At 56.6% G+C, this 12,139-nt stretch overlaps 1 protein-coding gene across 1 annotated transcript; it reads right to left on the bottom strand.

Annotated features, from left to right (window-relative positions):
* Positions 1-2,002: 2,002 nt before the first annotated feature.
* Positions 2,003-3,403, bottom strand: LOC105746927 (uncharacterized). Its single transcript, XM_012528369.1, has 2 exons — positions 3,370-3,403; positions 2,003-2,784 (listed from the first exon to the last, which is right to left on the bottom strand). Exons 1-2 carry the CDS (start codon positions 3,401-3,403, stop codon positions 2,003-2,005), a joined length of 816 nt encoding a protein of 271 aa, XP_012383823.1.
* Between the last annotated feature and the right edge of the window lie 8,736 nt (positions 3,404-12,139).

A 12,139-nucleotide genomic window follows, 5' to 3' on the forward strand; every position in this document is an offset into this window, starting at 1 on the left:
AGCAGGTGCCACCTTTGGAGGCAGCAGGGACGGCGACAGCAAGGAGCCTCCCCCCAGCAGAGCCTCTGACGAGCGCCGAGGTCCCCAGGCTGGGAGATGCAGGCTCCCGCAGTGCCGGGAAGTCTTCGGCCATGGGAGTTCATCCTGCCTGGGGAAGTGGCAGAGCCTTTCAGAGATTGCTTTTCAGGCCCTAGCATCCACTACGTCCCTGCTGCGGCCCCGCAGCGGCACTTCTGCCGCTTCTGGTGCTTGCTCGCTGCCTGGTTTCACAGAAGAGGAAGTGGGCCGGGGGAGGCTGCAGCTTGGGCCCCGGGGCCTCCTCTTGAGATCTGTTTGTCCGCAGAGACTCATCACTTGTGCGACTGCCTAGTTTTCAGAGAACCTGTAACGAAGAAATCCCAGGTCTTCAAGGCCTCGAAATCCCAGATCACAGCGTGAAAGTCAGAGACACGGACCTGGCGCTCGGGAAACCTTCCAGCTCTTGCACGTGAGTGGCAGCCCTGCCTCCACCAGCAGCACCGGCCACTGGAGTCCTACATATTGTTTGCCAGGCCTGGAAAGGGGACACTTCTTTCTAAAGGAAATAAGGGGGTCAAAACTTAGAGCAATTGTAACATTATCCTCCTTTAACCTTCTTCCAAGCAGTGGAAATAAAGCAAACACTCCTGGAACGTGTGCCATGAAACCTGCTGGGTTCTCTAAATTATGGACAAAGAGCTTATGCTGGTTTACACGTTCGTCATGACCCACACATTACAGCTGCTGGAGGCTGTCCTCGTTCTCCCCTCCTAGAGAACCCACAGGTAAACTACGACCACTATTTTTGCATTTTGGCCCAGAGTTTTGTGCTTTTTAAAAAAATGAGCCATTCCCTCAGGAAGTTTGCATAATGACTAGATGCCTATGGTTCATTGGCTGTCTATGGTTGACTGCATGTTTATGGGTTGACTGGGGGCCTGCAGGTTTACTTGATGCCTATGTGTTTACTGGGTGCCTATGGGTTGCCTGGATGGTTATGTGTTGACTGGATGCCTACAGGTTGACTGGATACCTGTGGGTTTGCCAGATGTCTGTGTGTTGACTGGACGTCTATGGATTGCCTGGATGGTTATGGATTGGGTGGATGCCTACAGCTTGACTGGGTGCCTGTGGGTGACTGGGTGCCTATGGGTTGCCTGGATTCCTATGGATTGGTGTGATTAGCACTGCAGCCAAGAGATGATGGTGAGGGCAGTATGAATGTGTCTGTAGATTGCAAGGTACAAAATCCATGGTGGATGGGTTTCTACCCAAACATAAGTGATGCTCTCAGCATTCAGGATGACGGAAGCCGGGCTGCTACTGGACCCCCACCTGCCGCGAGGCACCTGCTCTGTGCTCCAGGGGGCAAGCATGGCTAAGATCCACTTTGCCCCAGAGACCAGTCCAGACCAGGAGGAGACAAATAAAAGCAGAGTGAAAAGAAGCGCCTGTGAGAGATGCAAGTTCTGCATTCTCAGGTGACGTAGCAGGGTGACTCATTCCACCTGACTGAGGTGAGCTGAGGAAACGCTTCAAAGGAGGAGAGGGCTTCCAGCTGGCCTCAGCTGGCAGAAAGGACGGAGGGGAAGGAGAAGGGAAGCTGGGAGGAGGGGCCGACTCACAGCACGGCGGTGTGAGAGTGTGTGCGCGAGCGAGGAGGCTGACTGCGTGAAGAGAGGGGCCAGACGGGGGCTGGAGGGGAAGGGTAGAAGAGCCTGTCTGCAGAAGACGTGGGAGCAAAGCCTGTCAGAAAATGCCAGTCTTCTGCCGCCCTCCACCTCTTCTTGCTAACACCTGATTGGCTTTGTTACTGCAAGATGCTTCCAGTCTTGATAAATGTGACAGAGCAGGGCTATGCAGCTACGAGTGACAGAAAACATGCATTTCATGTGCATGTTATGAATCCCTTCTCTTGTCTATGAAGAGAAGGACATATAAATATTATTCACAATAAATCAGTTTCCTCATACTGAGCAAACTTCTAAGGAATAGCCACTGACAGGGGCCCACCTGGGGTCCTGCTGCACTGACCAGCCTGGGCCCCACAGCAGCAAAGGGGCTCCAGGCGGAGGGGCTCCAAGTGGAGGGGCACCAGGCAAGGGGGCTCCAGGTGAGGGGGCTCCAGGCGAGGGGGCTCCAGGTGAGGGGGCTCCAGGTGAGAGGGCTCCAGGTGAGGGGGCTCCAGGCGAGGGGGCTCCAGGCGAGGAGGCTCCAGGTGAGGGGGCTCCAGGTGAGGGGGCTCCAGGCGAGGGGGCTCCAGGTGAGGGGGCTCCAGGTGAGGGGGCTCCAAGTGGAGGGGCACCAGGCGAGGGGGCTCCAGGCGAGGGGGCTCCAGGTGAGGGGGCTCCAGGCGAGGGGGCTCCAGGTGAGGGGGCTCCAGGTGAGGGGGCTCCAAGTGGAGGGGCACCAGGCGAGGGGGCTCCAGGCGAGGGGGCTCCAGGTGAGGGGGCTCCAGGCGAGGGGGCTCCAGGCGAGGGGGCTCCAGGCGAGGGGGCTCCAGGTGAGGGGGCTCCAGGCGAGGGGGCTCCAGGCGAAGGGGCTCCAGGTGAGGGGGCTCCAGGTGAGGGGGCTCCAGATGAGAGGGCTCCAGGTGGAGGGACTCCAGGTGAGGGGGCTCCAGGTGGAGGGACTTCAGGCGAGGGGTCTCCAGGTGAGGGGGCTCCAGGTGAGGGGGCTCCAGATGAGAGGGCTCCAGGTGGAGGGACTCCAGGTGGAAGGCTCTAGGTGGAGGGACTTCAGGTGAGGGGTCTCCAGCTGTCGGGGCTTTAGGTGGAGGGACTCCAGGTGTGGGGGGGTACAGGTGGGGGGGCTCCAGGTGGGGGGGTTTTAGGTGGAGGGACTCCAGATGGAGGGACTCCAGGTGAGGGCTCCAGGTGGGGGGGCTCCAGGTAAGGGGTCTCCAGCTGTGGGGGCTTTAGGTGGGGGGCTCCCATTGGGGGGTTTTAAGGTGGAGGGACTCTAGATGGAGGGGCTCCAGGTGAGAGGCTCCAGGTGAGGGCTCCAGGTGGCGGCTCCAGGTGAGAGGGCTCCAAGTGGAGGGTTCTAGCTAGAGGGACTCCAGGTGGAGGAGCTACAGCTGTGGGGGCACTTCAGGTGGGGGGCCCGAGGTGAAAGGACTCCTATCTCCCGTGAGCTGTTATCCCATCCAGCCCTGCTTTCAAATCAGGATGCCCCACCCTTCAGGGGAGAACTCCTCTATGTTGGGGTGACCTTACTTCTTCCCCAGGCCCACTGCTGTGAGGAAAATACCCACCAGGAGCCCTGGCTCTCCAGGGAGCCTCATGGGGGGCTGCCTGCCGCCTCAGCCCCCCTCTGCCCCAGAAGCGTCTGGCCAGGCCAAGGAGGCACCTGGGCGCTGGGCCAGGAAGCCCAGCTCGGCCATGCCTTCCCCTCACTCTACTCCTGCCTTCATCATTCCAGCTGGTTTCTAGGAGCATGCAAGCACCTGCGTGTCTGGGTCTGGCTCTTCCAGAAACTGGACGTTCCTCTCCGCAGCTGGCCTCTGACCACCGCCCACCTCGGTGGCCCCCCGTCAGGCTGGGCAGGATTGGGGTGAGGGCTGAAAGCTCTGGAGCCACCCTCCCGGGCGCTGTGTTTCTCCCATGCCTGGCAACCCTGCGGCCCGGCGAGGAGGGGGCGCCCTCCGCAGGGCCCTGTCACAGTAGGCCGTGGACTGGTGCCCGCCCCGCTGGGGCCCAGGACACACACACCCGGAGGCGGGAGAGGAGAGGAGGCAGCAGGCCCTGGTGGCAGGTGATGCGGGGAGGGCGCCGCAGCCCCCTGGGGACCTGGCTCCTCCCAGCCCCGCCCACAGATCTTTCCACCTAAAATAAATCTCTAATAATAGGGGAAGAGGTTAGCACAGGTTTTAGGCACTATTTGAACAAAGAAACAATTGGCAAGAGTCTTGGAATTTTAATCCAGGATGGGAGAGAAAAACAGGTGTTTCCTTTCAGCTGCTGCGAGGCACTGCTGGACTGAGGAGGGTGAGGAAGAGCTTAGGTAATTGTGTTATTCGAAACCAGCCGGGGATGACAAGGGACATCTGCACACCAGAATTCCTCTCCACCTCTTTCTAAGAATAACACACCTCAAGCTCCATAAACCCCGATCGATGACGCCGCGAAGCCCTCTCGGCAGTTTCTAGAGGAGGAGGCTGGCACCACACGGCTGCTTCAGGGAAGGAGATCAACTCGTGGATTTCTAAACTCTCCTCTCCTGACACGCCTGCGCTCCTTATCCCTGCAGCAGCGAGACCTGGGGCGCCATGGCTTCCCCAGACGACCTTCTAGAAGGTTCGCCCAGTGCTTGGCTCTCCTGTGGTGGGTGAGGGCCCTGGAGGAATGAGGAAACTGGGGCCTTAAATTGTAAGTGGGAGATGCTTCCCAGGGCTGAACAAGCCCAGGTTTTCCTTCTCGGGAGCGCTGCTTCCCGGTGGAGAGGGGAGAAGGACAGAGGTCATTAGCAGCCTGGTGGCCGGGGGCCAGTCGCGACCTCGTGGGCCTGGCTTTCCTCGATGCTTCTGAGGGGCCAAGTCCAGTGGTGCCAAAGCTTTGGCCGGAGAGGGGGTCTTAGGAGAGCAGGGTGGCAGCAGGCACCCTTTGCTCTCTGCAGAGGGTCTTGTCTTTTATTGCAGAGGGGCAAAAGTGCCTGAGGAATGTGTCCTGCAAGGGCAAGGTCATGTGACCTCGCAAGGCCGGGGTCACAGGCCAGGACCTCCCCGCCCCCCCAGATCATGGGGTGGGAAACCCCCACAGAGCGCGCCTCCATCTTCACCAATATGACACCTTCCACTTTTGAAACATTAAACCCTATCTGGAGATGAGACACATAGGTCAGCAAAGCTTTACAAATGGTGACGCGAATGCTGGATGGAGCTGGGCTCAAATCCCACTTCATCCTCCCAGATGCCAAGCCTGGGGGGTCCCGGGGTCTCCGTGGAAAGGATGCGAAGGAAGGGTGGCCTCTGCCTTGAGGTAGAAGAGTTAATGGAGCCAGAGGCTTCAAATCACCCAGAGTGGCGCCCCTGTAGCCCTGCCGCGGCTCCACCAGGGCACGGGCAGCCTGGTGGCTTGGAGGTGCATACCCCAGAAGAAACAGGCTCTCCAGCTGTGGTGTGGACCCACTGCCCATGGGATCTCTTCAAGACGTGCTTCAGTTACGGCGTCACCCAGGTGGGAGGCTGGACCTTAACCCAGACGACTGGAGCTAACGATAAACAGTGAAAGTCAGGAAAGAAAAGCCAGAGGGAGCCGCCGGAAGCTGGAAGCCAGCAGAACCCAGGAGAGAAAAGAGGCCGCACGTGCATCCCACGAGGTGGGAGGGCAAGGTTAGCACACCGCAGGCCGCCGGCCCACAGCGCCACCGTCTCCTGGGAGAAGCAGCTCCCTGCTGATGCCCCGATGTGGACTTCTCAGCCTCAGAGCCACGAGCCAGTAAACCCCGTTGCTGAAGCCAACCCACTGCGCGGCATTGGCTCTGGCGGCCAGGAAACTAAAACAAGCCAAGTGCCTTTGCCAGGGGCACCAGGTCGCAGGGTTGAGAAAATTAAGCTCAATCCCAATCGATTTGGCTGGAGAAATGAAAGTAGATTCAGATTATGACCTGCAGACAGAGAGTAGCCTTCATGGCAGCTCCTGAGGGGGCCCACATAGCCCCCCACTCTCACTTCCCTCCCCTACAAACCTAACCCTTTCAAAAAGGACTTGACGCTGTCCACAATTAAAAGAAAAAAAAAGCAGGAGTAAAAGGGCATGAGCCAGGTAGAAAAGAAGGTGGAACTCGAGTATAATTACTAAGAAAAGTCACAGCTTACCACACAGGCCAGCTTGCATGGAGTGCCACCCCACGCAAGGAGGACTGGCCCACATGGAGTGCCACCCCACACAAGGAGTGCCGGCCCATGCGGAGTGCCACCTCCTGCTCAGAGTGCTGGCCCATGTGGAGAGCTGGCTCACGCAGAGTGCTGCCCTGCGCAGGAGTGCCGGCCCATGCAGGAGAGCTGGCCCACGCAGAGTGCTGCCCTGTGCAGGAGTGCTGGCCCACGCAGAGTGCTGCCCTGTGCAGGAGTGCTGGCCCACGCAGAGTGCTGCCCTGTCCATGAGTGCTGGCCCATGCGGAGAGCTGATGCAGCAGGATGACACAACAAAAAGAGACACAGAGGAGAGACAATAAGAGATGCAACAGACCAGGTAGCTGAGGTGGTGCAAAAGAATGATCGCCTCTCTCGCACTCCAGAAGGCCGATCAGTTCCTGGAGCTGCCTAATGTGTCAAGCAGACACAGAAGAACACACAGCAAATGGATACAGAGAGCAGACAGTGGAGGGAGGGGGGAGAAAGAAATAAATAAATCTTTAAAAAACGAAAAGCCATAGCGGTGGAAGACAGACTTTAATTCTGCATTCCCAGGTCCTTAGGGCCAAAGGGGAAATACTCTGCATGGCTATTACAGATTGATAAGGAAAAGTGATTCCACTCATCAGAAAAGACAAGCAGTTTACATCTTACCTGTGTCATCCAGCGTGCATTCACTGAGGGCCCTGTGTGTAGCAGGCAGTGTTCCAGAAGCTGCCGGCATAAAGCATACAAGGTCCCAAAGTTCCTGGGCCAGCTGGGGGGGAGCAGACCTTTGTGTGGGCAGTCAAGTGATTGGCCCTCTCAGGCCCGTCAGCTGCCCCAACATGGGACAACCATCCACTTTCCAGAGCTGATGGCAGAGTAGACCAAATAAAAGTGCTTCCTGCCCAGTGCTTGGAGGACTTTCTAGAAGGTAGCTGGTATCACCACCATTGTCGCTGTCAGATGACATTCACCATTTTAACGTGAAAGAATTCTAGCAGCTTCCTGAAGGCCGCTTTGGACAAGAGAAGATGCGGAGCCCAGAGAGCAACAAATGAGCCTTTTGCTTTTTTACGCTTTTCACTAAATCCACCCCCCTTGTTCCTAAACGAGCCTCGACTTCTCATCCCCAAATTAACGTTGAAATCTGTTAGCAGTAGGACCTGTTAAAAGTCACTGCTCCCATCAGGTAATGCTTTTGACTTCTGGCCTTCTGGGCCCTCAGCTGAAGCCCCATGTGCAGTGACTCCCCAGAGAGTTCAGCACCCAGTGGGCAGCCAGCGGGGAGCGCAGCCGTTTCCCTGCTTCTGCCTGGGTGGTCCTCAGGGCCCACACAGCAGCCATCCCCTGAGCAAAGCGGCGCTCCGTCCCAAATGCCGGCTTCCCTAAGCACAGGCGTCAGGCGCGTTGTTCTTTGGGCTTTGAATTGGAAAACAGCACCCTAATAGCACCCTAGAGTCTAAACTGGAGGAGCAAAGGTGGAATTTTGACACGGGGAGTGTGAGCAATGAACTGCCCCTCCACGGCCTCTTCAGCTCCCATCAGAGGAGGCCTGGAGCCTCCCCCTCCCAGCGGCGGGGCCGGCAGGTGACAGCGAGGCCATCTGTGGGGGGAAGGCCAGAGGGGACAGTGAGGCCATGTGGGGGGGGGAGGCCAGGGGGACAGCAAGGCCATCTGTGGGGGGACACGAAGGGGACAGCGAGGCCATCTGTGGGGGGACACGAAGGGGACAGCGAGGCCATCTGTGGGGGGGACACCAGGGGGATGGTGAGGCCATCTGTGGGGGGGGGACACCAGGGGGACAGCGAGGCCATCTGTGGGGGGGGAGGCCAGGGGGACAGCGAGGCCATCTGTGGGGGGGGGGGACACCAGGGGGACAGCGAGGCCATCTGTGGGGGGGGGCCAGGGGGACAGCGAGGCCATCTGTGGGGCGGGACACTGAGGGGACAGCGAGACCATCTGCTGAGCGGGACACCAGGGGGACAACGAGGCCATCTGTGGGGGGGGGAGGCCAGGGGGACAGCGAGGCCATCTGTGGGGCAGGACACCGAGGGGACAGTGAGGCCATCTGTGGGGCAAGACACCGGGGGGACAGCGAGGCCATCTGTGGGGGGGACACCAGGGGGACAGCGAGGCCATCTGTGGGGGGGACACCAGGGGGACAGCGAGGCCATCTGTGGGGCGGGACACCGAGGGGACAGCGAGGCCATTGGCTGGGCGAGACACAGGGGGAGAGCGAGGCCATCTGTGGGGGGGACACCAGGGGGACAGCGAGGCCATCTGTGGGGGGGACACCAGGGGGACAGTGAGGCCATCTGTGGGTGGACACCAGGGGGACAGCGAGGCCATCTGTGGGGGGGACACCAGGGGGACAGCGAGGCCATCTGTGGGGGGGACACCAGGGGGCAGCGAGACCATCTGCCGGGCAGGACACCCAGGGATCGCCGACTGTCATTGAAGAGCCAAGAAAGCGGTGGGTGCAATCACTCCCTCTTTCACGGCACAAATAATTCTGAAAGAACCAGGATAAACCCAAATGGCCGTCCTTGCTGTAAGAAAGCTATTTTTAAAGTCCTGTTGGGGTTTTGAGATCACAGGTATCAGTGATGGTGTGACTCTGGCAGTCACCCACTTCCTCTCCCTGGGCCTCTCGTGCCACGCACCCCTCACGCCTCCGCTCCCACAGTGCCCACGCCGCGCTGACACTACTGAGGACGCCTCGTGTGCGTCCATCACCGCGTGCCGCGGGCGCGTGTGCAGCACCCAATCGAGCTCACGCTCCTGTGTGCCAGGAAGGCGCCCACCACCTCGCAGGCCTGACCCCTGGGGACGGCCCGCGACGGGCACCCAAGCAGCACTGCACCCACCAGCTCAGGCTTACAGCGCTGTCAGACCTGCGTTCTCAAAAACAATGCTGCGTTCCACAGAATCACTGGAATAAGTGACTTCCAAAAACTGGTTCTAAGATTAATACCTGAATAATAATTTACCCTCTAAAGTTATTTTTTTTTAAAAGCAAACTTATTTTAAGCAATTTAACTCCAATTCAGGCCTAAACGTGGCTACAGTCACTGGCTGGGCTGGGGCGCCCCCAAGCCTCTGCGAAGGACCTCCCAGGGGCTGCTGGACCCCCCACGGCTCGCTGAGCCCCCGCCCACCAGAGGGGCTGCAGGAACCCGCTTCTCACAGGTGTAGACGGGAGGGCAGGCGCCCCGCCTGGAAAGAGGGCCGAATGGACGGGCCACCAGCTGGAGGGGCCAGGGGCCGGTGACCCTCGGCTCTCAGGCACGTGACACAGGCACTGAGAGGGCTCCAGGGCAGCCCGCTCGGTGACCCGCTCGGCCTGGGGTCCCGCCTCCCGGTCCCTCAGCGGCCCCTCTCCTGCTCCCAGGAGTCCCTTCCCATGACCCCCCCTCCCCCCGTGTGCAAGGCCACGCCCCAGGTGGCAGGAGCGGGTCTCACCCGGGTTCCATGCCAGGACTCGTCCTTCCAGAGCCTTCCTTTCATTTAACCATTTCAATGTTTCAAAATAAAGCTCCATTGGCAAGCACCCTGGGGCTCTTGCTTTATACTATTTCATTCCTTCTTCTTCCTCGTGCATCTAAAGTCCCAGCATAAATTCTGTATGACAAAGGGACAGAACCCTACTGCTACTGCTGAGTAAGAAAGTTGCAAGTCGGGCAGAGAGAGAGGGTGAGTTGGTGACAGAGCCGCAGACCTGGAGCAGGGAGGAGAGGGGAGAATTTCCAAACAGCCCTTCCAATCGCCCTCTTGTCTGATACAGGGGATGGTAAGGAGAGAGCAAGGGGGGACGGTGACATGCCAGGGTCCTGCAGTGAGAAAGGGGGACAGTGGCATGCCGGGGACCCTGCTGCTGAGCTGGCATAAATGATTTCTTCTCAGGAGGAACTACACACGTTCAAGATTGCCCCGTGCACTGCCTGACACACAGACGCGGCCTACGCCTCCAGAACTGCCATCACAGGAAGGGGCAGGGAGCCGCGAGGATGGGTGCACCCCACACCCCCACCCCTCACCCCCAGGCCAGGCAGAGCAGCAGGAGCCTCCCCGGCTGCACCCCGCAGCCCGCAGTGCAGCCGGCACCCACAGCTGCTGCAGGCGGCCTGCGCGGCCTGGAGCCACCTTCCCACGCGCCACAAGGCCTGCCCTGCGGGTGGAACAGAAATAAATAAACCCATTTCTGTGCAAGGGCTGATCCCAGGAAACTTTTAAAGGGAGGCAGTTTCATAGGAGCCTGAACATTCTTGTTTTTCCTCCTTTCAGTAAAAACTTTGGGTTAAGTTTCCTCCCTTTCTTTTTTCAGGACATTTTCTCAAAACAGGGTGAACGTCGGCGGAGGCGTGGCACACAGAGGCACTCTTGGTGGTGAGTGCAGAGGAGGTCCCTGCAGTGAAGGACAGCAGGTGGATCAGCTGACCACTGCTCTTATTCAGCCTTAGTCTTGGTTTTCGTTTGGTTTTGATTTAAGCAAGAGAGGGGGAGAAGAAGGTTGTGAGCTGACGCCTACAGGGGCGAAATCTATGATAATGTGGAGGTAAGTAGTTGTCATGAAGGGATAAGACGGGGGCTTAGGGATATATTGGGTGGGGCTTTGCAGGCTTGAGGGGGGCTAGGGCTGGGAGGATGGATCTGATGGTCCATGGAATTGGAGGGAGGGTTTGGGGGGAGCAGGTGAACACAAGAGATTGTCGGGAATGTGGTTGAAACTCTAATGTTGAGAAAACTCTGTAGATAATATAATAAGGAAGGGTTGCTGGTATTAGGTGTTTGACTGGGGGCATCTGGCACAGGGTGCACCTGAGGCAGGCTTCCAGGGAGTGTGGGAGTGCTCATCTTGTCACTGTGTGTTATATCAGTGGGTAGAGACCCATATAATAAGTGGGAAGGTGTTGTAGCCCCACCCTGGGGAGGCCTGATGTTCTCAAACAGAGGGGAGGGTGTTTCTCGAGAGCATGGGTGGCTCCCAATGGAGGAGGACAGACTAGAGTGTCAAGCCCTCAGCATTGTTGTAAGTATCGATGAATCTTGTCCTTCAAGCGGTGAAGCCTGGTTGTCACTGTGGGCCCTGAGGGAAGGGGGAAAGAGAAATAGAATAGATGGAAGAGGGGGTGACTGGGGCGCAATGGAAGTGTTCCGCAGGATCATGCAACAATGGATACATGATCCATTTCAGAGAAATGTTAAATTTCTCCACAGATTTATAAAATTGTATAGTCTAAAATGTAAACCATAATGTAAGCCATAATGTAAACAAAAATTTATAAAAGTGTACAGTCTAAAATATAAACCATCATGTAAACCATAATGGACCCATGGTTAGTAGCTGTGTTTCAATATCTGTGCATCAGTTATGGCAAATGTAACAGCAACATGTAAAAAGACCATTGCTGGGGAAGGGGAAAAGGGGTTTGATGTTGGGTATATGGGAGTCTCCTATATTCTATATGTGACTTTACTGTGACGTAAAACTTTTTTGAAGACATAATAAAATTTTTTTTTCAAAAAAAGGATGTGGACACCGAGGAAGAAATGGAAGAGATTGCCTTGCCACTGTACATACAGAGCAACCCCTATTACAGTAATGAAAGGCAAAATTAAAAAAAAAAAAGGTTTATGATTTTTTCATTTTTAATACCTCCATTTATTTTTCACTTTTAGTTTTTCTAAATTATTATATATTCTATTTTCTAATCTTTAAACCTATCATTACTATTTCATTTTCCTACTAATTGAATTTGGCAATATGTTAGGCTTCATTTTTTAATAAGTGTTGGATCACAGAGGAGTTCAACTATGGCAGAGGAGCAGCATTGGTGTGGGGTGTTATTGATAGGGGGTGCATGGGTAGGAGGGAGTTCTCCAGGGAATACATATAGGGTATATAGATATTTTTGGATGTCTGTTGGGCATTGTCATAGTGGGTAGAATTACACATGACAACTGAGGGAGTACTGAGTTCCCACCCTGGGGAGCTCTGTTCATTTCCCAATGGAACAGCAATAATCCCCCAAGTATAAGGGCAAAGACAAATGAAGAAGGATGGTCCAATGATGGTCCCTTGATACTAATGACTGTGCTTATGAGCCTGTGTGCTTGAAATTCCAACTAGGTCCTGAGCTGCAGGGTGCCTAAGAGTTATCTCCTGAGAGCTTATGTGTTGCTCAAAAGTGGCCACTCTCTAAGTCAAATTCAACATATAAATGCATTACCTTCCCCCCAGTGGGGGACATGACTCCCAGGGTGAGCCTCCCTGGCACC

This window comes from Dasypus novemcinctus, chromosome 16 (assembly GCF_030445035.2).
Source record: "Dasypus novemcinctus isolate mDasNov1 chromosome 16, mDasNov1.1.hap2, whole genome shotgun sequence".
In the NCBI taxonomy this organism is placed as follows: Eukaryota; Metazoa; Chordata; class Mammalia; order Cingulata; family Dasypodidae; genus Dasypus; species Dasypus novemcinctus.

Coding starts and splice junctions, on each gene's coding strand:
- LOC105746927 (XM_012528369.1), bottom strand. CDS start 3,403: ATGGCCGAGCTGGGCTTCCTGGCCCAGCGCCCAG. Junction 2,785..3,369: donor CTTCCTGGCCCAGCGCCCAG/GTGCCTCCTTGG, acceptor CTCCACCTAAAG/CCCCGACAGCTGGAGACCCC.